Source organism: Budorcas taxicolor, chromosome 9, assembly GCF_023091745.1.
Source record: "Budorcas taxicolor isolate Tak-1 chromosome 9, Takin1.1, whole genome shotgun sequence".
Lineage (NCBI taxonomy): Eukaryota > Metazoa > Chordata > Mammalia > Artiodactyla > Bovidae > Budorcas > Budorcas taxicolor.
Window position 1 is genome coordinate 68021534 of NC_068918.1, and position 15814 is coordinate 68037347.

General features: G+C 36.1%; 1 protein-coding gene across 5 annotated transcripts in view; it reads right to left on the reverse strand.

The window, feature by feature from the left end:
* The window catches only part of REPS1 (RALBP1 associated Eps domain containing 1), an 88797-nt gene that overhangs the window by 41826 nt on the left and 31157 nt on the right, over positions 1-15814 (reverse strand). For 4 of the 5 annotated variants that reach the window (XM_052645476.1, XM_052645475.1, XM_052645479.1 and 1 more), the window contains exons 2-8: positions 6181-6304; positions 4325-4521; positions 4039-4192; positions 3251-3375; positions 2582-2744; positions 2240-2303; positions 710-864 (exon numbers count right to left, since the gene is read on the reverse strand). In XM_052645476.1, coding sequence (XP_052501436.1) covers positions 710-864; positions 2240-2303; positions 2582-2744; positions 3251-3375; positions 4039-4192; positions 4325-4521; positions 6181-6304 — 982 coding nt within the window. The remainder of the gene's footprint in view (positions 1-709; positions 865-2239; positions 2304-2581; positions 2745-3250; positions 3376-4038; positions 4193-4324; positions 4522-6180; positions 6305-15814) is intronic. The other variant, XM_052645477.1, reaches the window with a different exon arrangement.

Consider the following 15814-nt stretch of genomic DNA (forward strand, 5'->3'; position numbering starts at 1 on the left):
TACACAAAAGAGAATTTAGATTAAAAAAATTTGAAAACAGTAATTTAGTTTTAATTAAACTTATTAAGAATTTAGCATTAATTTCCTCTTATTCATTCAGAATGCAAGAAAAATGTATTCTATTCCTGTTTCCTTTTAAAGAAAGCTACCAGTCAATATGAGCCCTTTTAAAAACTTTCTGGTAAACATTTTTTAAAAGCATTATCTATAATCAAATACAAATTTTCCAGACTTCTTCAGAGTCTGAAGAAAAGAAGTGGGCTTTTTAAAGGAAATGCTTTCGGATTGCAAAGATCTAATGATAAGTCAGGCATTCCCTTCAACAAATTAAGATGCATTAAATGAAAAAATGCTGATAATGAAGACTGGCTACTTTACCCACTTCAGATAATTTATAATACAGTTAAATGCTACAAAATAACAAGACACTGTGAAATGCTCTTCAGAGCTTCACAATTCATAAGCGTTAAGTGAAACAGTAGCATACACAGTGGCATATATTCTTTATCTTTTTATTTCAAGTTTACTAAATAAGTGAAACCATTATTCCAGGTTTAGCCCATACAGTCTATTCTGATGGCAAATCTATGTACTTCTGATGAAATGGCTAAGCTCTTAACCTAAGTTATAACATCTTGATTTTGCTTTAAGAATCAAGTGTTATATTTATGAAGATATGCAGTCAGGTCTCTTCAGCTCCTGATCTTACCTGCCGAATCTTCCAAATCAATCAGTTTGGGCATTAAGCTTTCAGGGAGTTTTTCCGGTAAGTCATAGCCATTCTTCCTAGCAACTACCAGATGAAAAGCAGCACAAAACTCATCCAGTGTCAAGGCTCCATCTTTATCAAAGTCTGAGAGTTCCCTAGAATAAAAACTTATTATTAATATAATCATATTCTGCTTTGGCTCTTTTAGGTTTCAAAAAGAAGCAAGAGAAATTATTTCCCAGAAAATAGCAATTAAGAATTTAAAAAATTCCACAGATGGAAGGACATGTAATAAAACAAGTATGTGCATGCTAAGTCGCTTTAGTCATGTCCGACTCTGTGACCCCATGGACTATACAGCCTGCCAGGCTCCTCTGCCCATGGGATTCTCCAGGCAAGAATACTGGAGTGTGTTGCCATGCCGTTCTCCAGAGGATCTTCCCTACCCAGGGATCGAACCCGGGTCTCTTATGTCTCCTGCATTGGCAGGCGGGTTCTTTACCACTAGTGCCACCTGGGAAGCCCAAAACAAATATAGCAAACTGTTAATTGTAGGCAGTGGGCATATGGGTGTTCAAGGCACAGTTCTTTACACTTCTCTGTATACTTTAAATTCTCATAATAAAATGCTGAAAAAATAGTCCCAATAAATAAAGTCACCAAAAAATGACCTTTAACACACTTGCATTTCTAGTAAAAGGTTTTAGTTAAACCCTGGCTTACTTAATAAGTCACTGAAATTTTTAAAAATTGTTTTGATTGTTATCAAATTTCTACATGTATGCATTTTAAAGCATCTAACAGAATTACAAGTCCTGATACATTGAAACAGCAGCCCCACCCTGGTGTTCATTTCCTGGTTGCAGAAGCAATCATTTTTAAACTTATTACCTTAAATTACATAAAGGTTAACAGCATGCATATCTTGTCAGTTCTTGGTTTTAGGCATTATCTACCTGCTTCCTACCATAGTATCCTATGCGTCTAAAGATGCTACTAACAAAGTAATTCAGAATATAAATAAATACATTGACATAAAGTAGAAATAACACTTATTTATCTGATAATTGCTTTAAAAAAGTAATTTGTGATTGCAATATGTGTTCTAATGGCTAATTTCAACTACACACCAGCTATCCTGAGTCTCAGTCTAAATTTAAATGGGAGCTAAGCATGTTCTTGAGATCATGCCTTGGTATAGGACTTACTAACCCTGTTAAAAACCAAATGGGATAGACATAACCATGTATGAGCAAACCAGCTTTTATGCCACACATTATTCTTTCAACAAGAAACAGCTGATACAGCTTAAAAACTTTTAGCACACTTTAAAGAACTACTGCAGAGTAATCACTTAGTTCCTTTCTAAAGAGAGAGAGAGAAGCTGGATATTATGAGGCAATACTGAGTTCTTCGAGAACATTCTTGAAAAGGTTACTCTCATAGTTTATTTTTAAGTTCAAAAATCTACCTGCTGTAAACTCGTTTGAAACAACCCACATTACCCAACTAATGATATACCATACTTACCAAATATGAGAAAGTTCAAGAATAGGAAGTTTTGATTTTGTAAAAAACTCTTTAGCTGCAGATCCTGAAATATTAAAACAGTGTTGTTTAGTGTTATTCTGAACTTACAGCTCCAAGAATAAAATGTGAGGTAAGAGTCTTAAGACTTCTGCCACTGAGAAAAAGGTAACCTTAACATGTGTACATGTCATATTTTTGGTTTCCAGTGACTATAAACTTTTTAGACAATTTGAGAATTAATTTATCCTTTATCATCACTGACGAATGAAACCATATCTTTGAGATTATGAAACTGAGACCGTCCTATCCCATTTAGAAGAACTTCTGTTTTTAACAACTCACCTGGAATAAATCCGTTTAGATCAGGCTGAATGGTTTTAAACTGATTTACATAATACTGTCTTTGTTCATCTGTTATTTTCCAAGGATCGTCATAACTACTGGATTGCCTACGAATTTCATTGGCAGTTGTAGCTGAGGCTACAGTTCGTACTGTTGTCTGGTCCTGTAATGAAACATTTTTTCCTCAGTACAGTATCTATCTATATGCCTATATGGACCAAGATCGTTAAGTTACTTATCTTTGAAAGTAAAACTTACTTTTTGTGGATATTTAAAAATAAGTCTTAACAAACTCATCAACAAACCACATATTTGTTATATAGGTTATTAAACATTTTTGCACAAAGATTACATAAATGTGTAGAATGATAGCAATATGTAAGCAACAGAAAGCTATGTAAAAGGTGCTAAGAAAGCCAAGCAAATACATTCCTAGATGCAGAAACCTTTCAAAACTTCACTATGGGATTAGCAAGAAAATCAGCCAAAACTTTCAATAAAACATTCCAATGAAAACAGACTTGAAGAAAAGGCACAAAGTTCTTTTTTGTTTTAATAAAAGAGTCAACTTGCATTTATAAAATGTGCAACGGCAAAATATAAAAACAGTGACAGCAGCAATACTCTTAATGAAGCAAATAAAAATGCAATACCAATAAAATGTCACACCTGGACAGAAGCAGGATGCATGGTTAAAAGAGTACTGGTTGGTGGAGTATCAGCAAAACTGACCCAATTTTCTTGAGGTGGAGGTGGAGAATGTCCTGACCACACTGCATCACCAGCAGAAGAACCTAAGAACAGAATGAGTAAACATGCTGACTCACTTTTGGAAGAAAAAATGAAGTTACCAGGTTTTTAATGATAACAAATCACCACACATATGAACAAGTTTTCTTTTAAAAAGCTAATTCTGAGGAAATATTAACAACTTCCAAAATGGAATCTTATCTGCCAATTTAAAATTATACCTCATTTGGCATAATAACCAGTTTACTGCTATAATAAGCAATACAGCAGCAGAATCATTTTTATAACAAAGTATACTTCCCTTCACTAATCTAATATATATACCTGGGAATATATCTCCGATATAATATATCTCTCATACATTTTACCCTTCAGATAGAATCTGATACCTATAAACTTTTGTCTAAGCATCACATATGTAAGTAAACGCAATTACATTCAATTTACTTAGAAACTTTCACAGTTGGCTTTTGCTTCTATTTAAGGCACTTAATGAGTCTGAGTAAACTCCGGGAGTTGGTGGTGGACAGGGAGGCCTGGTATGCTACAGTCCATGGGGTTGCAGAGTCAGACACGACTGAGCGTCTGAACTGAACTGAACTTATAAATTAAAAGCTGACTTAGAGGCAACTCTTAAAGGAACATTATCAAGTTTCCTTCCATTTACAATCCTTAATAAATGTTACTTTAAAAAATATTCTAAATACCTGATTGTGCTTCACCAAAGGGAGACCAGAACGGCCCAGGTCCTGCAAGAGGCCTCTCGCTGCTTCCTCCACTGGGATGACGGTTGTGCTTCCTCCATGTGTGTGGAGAAGTTGGTGGAGACTGCTGTGGCGAGACTACTGGGGACACAGGTTCCTAGAAAGAACATCATTATTTGACAATTTAAATTTTAAGGTAACAATGTCATTACTCAGGCCGTCAATAAATGCTTTAGTGTAAGCATTCCCACAGTACATCAATTGACAGCATGTACATGTACATGATTACCTGCTGATCTACAGATGCACGAGGCTGGACAGGATCATGGCTTGTGGACCCTTTTTTCACTTGTCCCCTGCCAGGTGGTGGGGGGATTACACCAGAGTAAGACCCTTGATTTTCAGAATCTGAAGAATATGAGGCTGCATGACGAGATTCCTGTTCGTTTTTTGAAGCAACAAATCTTGGCAGAGGAAGGTCCTTTACTGTTAACCACAAAAATACTTATTACTTCAAAATGAAACAGGGTATATGCATTAAAAACTGAAATAAGAGATGAATTTGCTATTAGAAAGAATTTTTGCAAAAACTAAGAAACAACAGACACAAAATGTTTATCGCCACAAAATTCAGATCATCTCCCTTAGATTGTTTAGGGAAACTCTAATCTAGAAGGTAGTAGTAACAGCAAACGGTCACTCTAAGGGGTTAAGCTGTATGAAATGTTCAGTGCATATCAGGCCTTTGTTTGTATTTTATCTCATAACCATATAAGTCTTACAAAATCCCCATTTTATAGGTAAAAAAAGTGAGACTCTAAGATGCCAAGGTCACTGACAGTAACTGACTATTAGGATCAGGATCTGCAGCCAGGTCAGTCTGACCTTGAAGCCTAGACTGTTTCTACTCACACTGGTTCCCTAAAGGAAGATGTTAGAGCTCTAAACAAAACAAGAATATGTCACTAAGTTTGAAACTAGATTAATCTAGACATTTTCTTTGAAGAAATTCATGAAAACATCTTACTGTCCACCTACCAAGGACACAGTACAAGGCGTTTAGTTATACGTCCCACTTTAGTCCAGCTATGACACTCCTACATGCAAATATTTTAATTCACTTTTAAACAGAGAAAAGGATAAAAGACTGAGAATGTCTCTGAACATTTCTAGACTAGAACAATGCAGCAGCAGCAGCATCTTTAGAAGAAAGCGTACTTCCCTGCACCATGATTATCTGCATTTCTCTTTAGAATCTCCACATTAGGGAGGGAAAATAGTAATGTTTATGCAGTATTTATATAAAGGAAATAAAAATTACCTAAAAAGAATGTAAACTCTCAATTCTAGAACAATGAAACGAGAGCTCCACATTGAAAACTTCTGGATGACTATTAAACAGAGGTGGTACTTAAAACTATTTTATAAAAATTCTAACATTACAGAAAACCTCAAGTTTTCTCTTCCCACCCCATTCCCTATGAAAACCAGAGAACTCTGCATTTTAAGAATGAAGAAGAAATTCTTAAGGATTTAATTCTTAAGAAATTAAGAATTTTCAACTACTTAGGCATCAATAAGCCTTCAAATAATAGAAAACCACATTATCCTAGGTCATACTTGTAGGGTGGGCAGATGTTTGCATTTGGGTTTTAGTCTGCCAATATTTTAACACTGTCTCTACCAATCAAAATTTTGGTTAACTAATACTTTCTAAATTTCAAATGGAACTTTCATAGTTTTTCCAAACAGGAAAACACTAAGTATAATGTTGTTTTATACTTAGTAGAAAAGAATATAAGGAAGGCATATATGAAGATAGTCACTACAACTCATCAGCTACCTTGATAAAATTATTCATCTAAATTCTAAGCATTTTTTAGTAAATTAAAGTTGCCATTTTAAGTTTTTATATTACCATAAAATATGTGTGAAGTACATAAATGCCATAACAGAGTTAAGGTAGACACATTTTTCTAATATTAACAAATGAAAAAAGCATGGCAAGAATAAAGTCACGATACTTTAACTCAAGGTCGCAAATGCCACTGAAACATCAGAAAGACTCCACAGTTCTACTGACTTGACTTCACTTTTGATTGGAAGTTCATTTTCATTTCAGTTACTAATATATTCCATAGTTACCTGTATTTATACTTTCCACTCTTAAAGGGAAGCCAGACTGGGCAACAGCTACAAGTTTCAAAGCAATATAGAACTGACTTCTTCCAAAATAACCAAGTCTTGTTGCACCACAAAGCTCCATAATCTATAAAAGAAAAAATGTTAATATCAAGAATTATGACAATAATTCTCCACATAAGCAGCTATCCGACCTCTGTAACTTTTCCAAAATGCACAGCTGACATATGGCATATTACTCTCAACTGACGACCAAACTCTTCAAGCTTCAGTTTTAAATGTTTGAAAATAAAAAGGCACTGACCTTACAATAGGTTATCATTCTTACTTAGTAAAATTCATGTGATAAACAATTACATTTTATTAGAATAACTTTTTTCTTAAGAATCATATCTTTTAGAAACAAATGTACCATCTATTCTTCTTCTTCATAAATACTGTGCATACAATAGGGTCAAAAGTTTCTGCAACTAATAGATTATCACTCAGTCATTTAAGGTAAATCATAAAATGACATACTAAGTGGGAAAGGGCATGATCCATAATTTTGACCACATAAACACAAACTTTAAAACAACCAGATATATGAAGATTCTACCAGCAAGTTTGCTAGGTAAGATTGCAAATATGGGTTATTTCTCTTTACTTTCCAGATTATATTTAATGTGGTTATACTACTTTCTTTAAAACAACAATTTTTGTTTGCTTTTTTAAAAAAGAAAAGCATGAAGCCTTTTAAGGATTGTTCTAGTCATTCAACAAATATTTCTTGACTGGCTACTACAAGTATCAAACTGTGCTCAGCCACTCAGTCTTGTGGGACTCTCTGGACTGTAGCCCACCGGGCACCTCTGTCCATGGGATTTTTCAGGCAAGAATACTGGAGTGGGTTGCCATTTCCTTCTCCAGGGGAATCTTCCCGACCCAGGGATCAAACCTATGTTTCCTCCACTGGAAGGCAGAATCTTTACTGCTGAGCTACTGGGGAAACGAGAATTTTAGGTTACAAAATTAAATTATAATCCCAAAAGGTGTATTAATATCTACTATACAGACATCTGGAGAAGGCAATGGCAACCCACTCCAGTACTCTTGCCTGGATAATCCCATGGATGGAGGAGCCTGGTAGGCTGCGGTCCGTGGGGTCGCTAAGAGTCGGACACAGCTGAAGTGACTTGGCAGATACAGACATCACAAAGTAACCCTAAAACAAGCACTAAGTAACCTTGTCTGAGCTTCTCAAAAATCCAAATTCTTGTACAAAGAGAGCATATTTAGTCTATTTTCTTTTTCCCAGCACATTCAAAGGAAGATTAAGGTACCTGAGATGTTGTGATACTAAGTCAGAAGTATTTAGTAGAATTGCAAAAAAGTACCTATCAATGGTTCAGCAATATATCACAATAACAATAACCATTTGTTTTCTCTCACAAGGAATGAAGACAGTCAATTTCTGCTATGACTGATCATCATGGGAGGAAGTTCCTGTTTCTGCCACTAAGGGGCATCACTTCTGTGTAAATTTAAAAGGGCAAGGAGGATAAAGAGGCAGGTTTACATTACAAGAACTATGGGGAAAAGGAGGGTGAGAGTTAGGAATGGAAGAGCACACAGCCATGCAGGGTGTGAAGGCACTGTGTTATGGTTATTATGCCCACTTGGAACCCCCTCAAGGATCATTATACATCTCAGATACTTTTATTTATAACCCAAAGCATCTAAAATATACCAGGTAAGAGCTAGATAAAGGGAAGACCTAAAAGGAGATCACGTGTAGTTTGTTTATCCCTATTACCCCTGTTTCAGGTGCCTGTGGGATTTTCAGGGGGAGATATCCCGGGAACAGAACAAAGAGGTAGAGTTCAGAAGGGAGTACATCGAGGAGATATGCTCCATACCTGGGAAGCAGACAGGAGGTCATGACTGAAGTTGGGGGACCAATAAATAAGACTGCCAGCAAGCCCAGAGTGACAAAAGGAAACCTAACAGGCAGGTATATATAAAAAGGAGCTTATGAAAGAGAAAGTGGGAAAAAATACCAGCAGAAAGTGGGAAACCAAAGGGGACAAGGCTTTGGAAGGTGCGAGGAAGCTTTAAAGGAAACAATCATTGCACATACAGATTTACATACAAGGTGTTATGAGAAGCAACCTAAACTCACAAGAATATATAAAATTAATTATGGAACAGCCATATGAGAAAAATATGTAGCCTTTAAAATTCACTTACAGGATTAATGTTATGAAAGCAGAAAGCAGAACACAAAGCAGTATATACATAAGCATAACCCAATCCTATTATAATATATATATACATAAAAATGGTAGTGAACATGCCAGCATATATTTCTGGGTGCTGAGATTAAGGAATATTTCTATATTTATATACATGAGGCTGTATTTACTCCAAAAACATATAATATTATTTAATCAGAAAATTGATAAATAATTTCTAAAAAGGAGCAGCAGTAGAACCGCCAAAAAGGGGGGGAAATATACTCCATGTTTTGCAATTATGTTTTGTTACTTGAGCAGTTATAGGGATGCGGTAGGGTAAAATCCAGTTAGCAATGGGTTAGGGAATAAACAGGAGGAATTTAAGTGGAAAGAGAAGTACAAAACAGGTTAAGATATTTGGCTTTAGAGAAAGAAAGTTTAGAAGGGTACTTTTGCTTCTCTTAAGTCTCAGAGCTAGTTCAGCAGAAGAGACACTAGAAATCAGGTCTTTTGATTCCAAACCCAAAGCTCTTCCCAGGATGTAAGGGTGAAGTGGGGAGTGGGATGGGGTAGAAGAGCAGGAAGAAATACTAGCCTTCTACTGTAGCACACATAACAAAATTTTAGAAGTCTGTATGCCAAGCTGCCGCCTCAAGAAAGATGTTTTGAAAAGAGTAGATAAAAAGAATCAGAGGCAATAAATGCAATTATTCCTCTACAGCTCCTCCCGGCTGCATCCCTTACGAGACTCATTCTGTGACCCAAGTCAGGCATGTGTGTCACTGTGTGAACACTGGAGAGGAAGAAACACGTTACGACATATAAATTTACAAAGTAATACCTGACAAAATAGTCTAAAGAGGTCTATCAAGATTGAAATTACCAAGAAGTCTAAATTACTATCACAATCTGTGAAGTAGACAAAATCTGTCTCTAAAGAAATATTTGGAATAAATTCCTAGAAGGAGACCTGCTGGACCAAACTATCAGTATATTTTAAAACGTATTACCAATCGCCCACTGCCTTTCCAAAAGGTTACTGAAACTTATTCTCTCACTGTCAGTATGAGAATGTTTCTCATCTTTGTCATTTCATCTTTTTCTCCAGCAACTTGAAAAGCCACTCACATACTTAGATGTATTTATTTTTAACCTCCTGTGTTACACAGTTCTTCATAACTATTCCTGGATCTGTAGCATTCTTTTTTTGTCATCTCTTTATTTTTATAAAACTATTTTAAATTGGGATATAGCAGCTTAACCTTCTTTTAAAATTACTTTAACTTTATAATATTTAAATACCTGGAGTAAGGTTAGCCCAGCCTTCGCTTTTTGTTCTTGTTTAGAATTTCCTTTGCTAATTTCATGTTACTTAATCTTTCAAATAATCTTTAAAGTCACTTATCAAAATAAATTAAGATTTTAACTGGGACAGCAATTTTCATGTACAGTCTGGTTTCTAACTTTAACAAGACCACTTCACTGTTTTATCATTAAGGACACTGTTGGCTAATACTGTGCAACACCTTTGTTAAGAAACTATTTAGCTAGTTCTACTATTCTAATAGTTTTGTTTGGGGCCTTATATTTTAAAAAACCACGGAGAGATGTTAGTTTTATTACGTGCATTTTGGGGCAGAAAATGAAAAGATGGTTAATTTTTCTCTTTGGCCTTATTAATAGCTCTATTAATAGAGTTCCTAACATCAAACCACCCTTTGATCCCTAAAATGAATTCCATTTAGTCATGGCGCATTACATTTTCAAATAATATTTATATAAAATTTTAACCACAATCTTAAAATGACTAAGTGTTAAAAAAATATTATATCTGAAAGGTATGGAACTGATATTAGTTGGCTTTGTACGCAGAACTAGCAAGCTTTACTTTTTTCCTGCTCTAAAATACTTTAAATAGATTAGGAATTACATAATCCTTAAAGATTTATTAGACAATTCACCAATGACACAGGGTCGGCATCTCTGATATACAACTCATTTTCTTCCATGTTATTGGGAATAAACTAGGTTTTCTATCTCTAAAATATTTGATAATTTCCAAGAAAATCATTTATCCAAATTTAGAAATTTATTATTAGTTCAACATTATTCAAAGGAGTCACTTTTTAAATTGCCTCTTTATGGTAATTTTCCCTTATTTAAAATCATGCATATTTGTGCAAAAGCTTACACAGCTATCTGATCATGAAAACCACTTAAAGTCCCTAAGATAAAGAGTCCCACACCCTTTCCATTAGATTCTAACTCATTTAGGAAACCCAGGGCCAGCGAGTGATTTCTGGTCTACTACTGACAGCTACTGAAAACGATTAACCTTTATTTTATTAACATTACAAAACTTATATGCTCATGGTAAAAGAAAGAAGATATACTTAGGATACAGAATTAAAAGTTCTTATGATCCTCATCAAAAGTAACAATTTTTTTATGTTTTTCCAATTTTCTCTACACATATACAAACATATGCGCACACATACTTCACATACACCTTTTACCCATATAGGGTCATACTACATATGATTTTTTTCCCACATAATACTATTCAAAGATCTTTTTATATCAGCATATATAGTTCTCTTTCATTATTTTTTTTTAACACAGTGTTCCATTGCATGGATATTCTTATTGCAAATTAACCAGCCCCTTACTGATGAACATTTATGTTTTTTCCAGCTTTATATTACAAATAATGCAATAAACATTCATGTGCATGTATCTATCTTTGTACACTTGTACAACTGTAGAACAAATCTGCAGAAACAGAATATGCTTTAAAATGTAACATAGTCAAGTACTGTAACTCTGAGTAACTGTAACATCTTACTGAAGGGCACAGAATCCTGGCTGCCCGGATTTTCTTTTTTCCAGGAAAAGATAAAGTAGATTATAGTTTGCTTTAATACCTACAGAGATTACTGTAGTTAGGCAATCATTCTATATCATTCATACAGTATTTGAGGAAGTTATATAATTTTAATGTGCCTCAGTTTCCTCATACGTAAACTGGGGAAAAGAATACACCATCTCATATGGCACTTACAACAAGGTCTGGTCCACGAATATCATTATTATCACTTTTTACTTACCATCCTGATCATAATATACTTAATTTAGTCAGGGATGTCAAAGACTAAATCATTCTTGAAAACCACATTTTCCTGAGAGCTGAGAGCTATTGCCTATAAGCACCAAATTGGGTTTTATTATAATTTCTGAAGAATAGTCTTTAAATTCTAAAATACAGGGTGCCCTCATACCTTCACAAGTATTTTGAACTTGTGGCTTAAGACAATACACCAAACACAGAAATTTATCTCCTTTCCTTCCAGGTATCTTTTTAAAATGATAGTAAGGCAATTCATAAAAATAAACAAAAGGAAAAGGGGGACAAAGAACTGACAGGAAATTTAAGTAAATTTTAGCAATTAGAAAGCAGATGGGGCTTCCCTGGTGTCTCAATGGTAAAGAATCTGCCTCCCAGAGCAGGAGACACAAGTTCAATCTCTGGTCCAGGAAGATCCCACATGCCACAGAGCAACTTAGCCCAGGTACCACCGCCATTGAACCTGTGCTCTAGAGCCCGAAAAACGCAACTACTGAGCTCACGTGCTGTAGCTTCTGAAGCCCACACATTCTAGACCCCGAAGCTCTACAACAAGAGAAGCCACTGCCAAGAGAAGCCCACACACCAGAGTGGCCCCCGCCAGCTGCACTAGAGAAAAGCCCGCGCAGCAACGAAGACCCAGCCCAGCCAAAAGAAGTAAACTTAAGAAAAGCAGGTGCCATAACCTAATGAAGCAGGACAGAAGAAGTCAGTGCCAAGAATATCCACGGAGAAGAATCATTTTGGCCTGCACAATGCAGGGACTCATTCAGAAATGCGACTTATGACTGAGAGTGAGACTGGGACAGAGATGAAGTTCCCTATCCCTACAGTTGCTCACAGAATATTAGCAACTAGACTTTACCCTCCAAGTAAAAACAAAGAAACAAAAAACTAACAAAAGCAAATGTGAAGGAAGTACTAGGACTGCTGACACAGACAGGAGTTGTTGCCCTAGGGAAAAGCTGTTTCTAGCATTTAGCAACCCAATTATAAAGAACATCTGACCCACTCCTTAAGTGAGGCAGCCTTCTGAAGTGTTATTCCCCATTATACAGTACTCAGTTTTTCTACTGCCTCTTAAGATCAACAACCAATTGAAGAAAGCCTACAAAATGGAAGAGAACTGCCAAAGTTACAAACGGGGAAAATAAAACTCTGAAAGACATAATTCAAGGAAGAAAGATCACTTAAAAATACTCTATAGAGTGTATCTTCTGGGAGATTTAAGATAATACTGCCTCACCCACAAAACAAGAACAGGAGAGCAATGATACTATGAAAAAGGAAAAATCAGAGAATAAGAGGTACAGAAATACAGCTGGTCGGTCCCTTGGTATCTACAGGGGACTGGTTCTAGGGCCTGTCAGGGATACCAAAATGCAAGGATGCTTCAAGTCCTATAGCTGGCCCTCTGCATCCCTGATGATGCAGAACCCACAGGTACCAAGAGCCAACTGTATACTTGTTGGAAAAAAATCTGCACATTACTTGCACAGTTCAAACCCATGTTGTTCAATGGTCAATTGTATACAAAGTTCAGCAAAAATATGAGAAGATTAAAGAAATATTTTTTTCTTCAGAAGCAGGAAAGGGAAAGGTGAATTAGAACATATGAGAGAAAAGAAACAAAGAAGATTAATCTAGATGGGCCAAATTTTTATTAAAATGATATATCTACAAACAATGTAGAGGAAGAAGAAAAGTGATATGAAAGAACAAGAGATTTACCCCAAAGCTAAAGGAGAGGTTTGCAGATTGCAAGAGTCTACTGAGTGCTCAACATAATGAGTTCAAGAATTCCTATACACATGATTACTGTGTAACTTCAGAATAGCAAAGATAAAACAAAGATCTTAAGAGCAGTCAAAACAGGCATAGTGCAGGGAGATAAGGAAGACTGCTTCAGAAAAAATATTAACTGGATTAGAATCAGACTTCTCATTGGTAATAATGAAAACCAGAAAGCAACAGAGCAACATTCTCAAAGTTCTAAGAAAAAGCATTTTCAACCTAGAATTCTATATCCAGTATCAATATGATAACAAAAACAGATACTTTCATAGATGAAGAAATTTTAATAAGTTTATCTCCTACGAACTCTTTCTTGGGAAAATGGTGTTATTTAGCAAAATCTGGAGACAGGGTATACAGAAAAAAAGTAGATACATACCAAGAAAACAGAGAAATAATGTTGCAATGGAGAACTGCTAGGCAACTGGCCTAAGCAGTAACCAGTTCAGACACACTGACAGAATGCTCTAGGAGGAACATTTCAGAAAAAATAAAGGAATGGATATGAAAGCAACAGTGCAAGAAAAAAACAGAAAGGCAGTTGAGAAAGTAAAAGAATGTAATCACAGTACAAAGCCTGGAACGGAAGTAAAAATATTTATATCATATTGTAAAGACCTTTTTACATTGAATTTTTAGATTAAGTCAATCTAAAGTCAAAACATTAAAATTAAGAATTATAGTTCTAGAACAAGGTGCCAATGTTCTCAATATTAAGTATGTAAAAGTAGAGCTAACAAGTTGAGAGAGGGAAGGATAAGAGAAGGTGAAGGGAAAAGACATCAGCTTCTGGGTTTTGGTATACCTGAACAAACCAAAAAAGTCAAGAACTCTTTCTGGATATGTAGGAGAACAGAGATCATAGAGAAAACTGCTGCTACCCAAACTGGAGACCAAGAGGGAGCAAATACAGAGAATCAGAGCTGACTAGAAGAGAAACCCATCAACATCAACTTCTCTAAAACCAGTGCCAAGGAAGGGAAGACTGAACTGTCCTTGATGAACTGCTGTAGGCTCAGTGTGCACAAATCTGAGAGAGAAAACTACAGGGGGACCTAGTCATACAGGGGCTTTACCTCCAGGAGAAACCTCCACCAGGTTCTCATAGTGATTGTGAGCAAAAAACCCAGTGCTTTTAGGAGGGGGAGGGGGAAAGAAACCATCCTGAAATCCACCAAAGCATTCTGCTCTTAACAAGGCCTGTCCTCAGGAGAAACAATTTAACCAGAGTCCAACCTGCCCGGTATTTATCAGAGCCTAACTGATCTGGGAGAAGGGAAATGCCATTCTACCCATCCTGTCCCACCAAAGAAGGGTAGAGGGAATACGGGTGGGACTGAGAAGCAATTATGAAGTTCACAGGTTCACTGAAAGACTGAGACAGAATCATGAGACTTACAGAATGCTCTGCTTCCTCCTACCCCTCACTACATTACTAAAGAAGTATTTATGGTAGCCTATTAAGCCAACACTTCATGTCATGCTATCCAGAAAAAAAATTACAAGACATACTAAAAGGCAAAAATATATATATATATATATATATATATATATATATATATATCACACTTTGAAAGAGCAAAGCAAGCATTAGAATCAGACTCAGATATGGCAGAGATGTTGGAATTATAGGCCAGGAACTTAAAACTATGATTAATATGTGAAGAGTTCTAATGGATAAAGTAGACACCATGCAAGAATAGACAGATAATATAAGCAGAGAGATGGAAATCCTAAGAGGAAAAAAAAGGTGGATATTTAAAACACTATCGAAGAAATAAAGATCGTCTCTGATGGGATTATTAACAGAGGGGGCATGGCTGAGGAAATAATCATTGATTCGAGCTTAAGGATATCTCAACAGGACCTCTAAAACTGAAAAGCAAACAGGAAAAAATAGAATATTTGAAAACTGTAGGACAACAGAAGATATGACATATGTGTAATAAGATGAATAAAGAGAAATAAAACAAAAGACGCTTACTCCTTGGAAGAAAAGTTATGACCAACCTAGACAGCATATTTAAAAGCAGAGACATTACTTTGCCAACAAAGGTCCACCTAGTCAAGGCTATGGTTTTTCCACTGGTCATGTATGGTTGTGAGAGTTGGACTGTGAAGAAAGCTGAGCGCCGAAGAATTCATGCTTTTGAACTGTGGTGTTGGAGAAGACTCTTGAGAGTCCCTTGGACTGCAAGGAGATCCAACCAGTCCATTCTGAAGGAGATCAGCCCTGGGATTTCTTTGGAGGGAATGATGCTGAAGCTGAAACTCCAGTACTTTGGCCACCTCATGCGAAGAGTTGACTCATTGGAAAAGACTCTGATGCTGGGAGGGATTGGGGGCAGGAGGAGAAGGGGATGACAGAGGATGAGATGGCTAGATGGCATCACCGACTCAATGGACCTGAGTCTGAGTGAACTCCGTGAGCTGATGATGGACAGGGAGGCCTGGCGTGCTGTGATTCATGGGGTCGCGAAGAGTCAGACACGACTGAGCAACT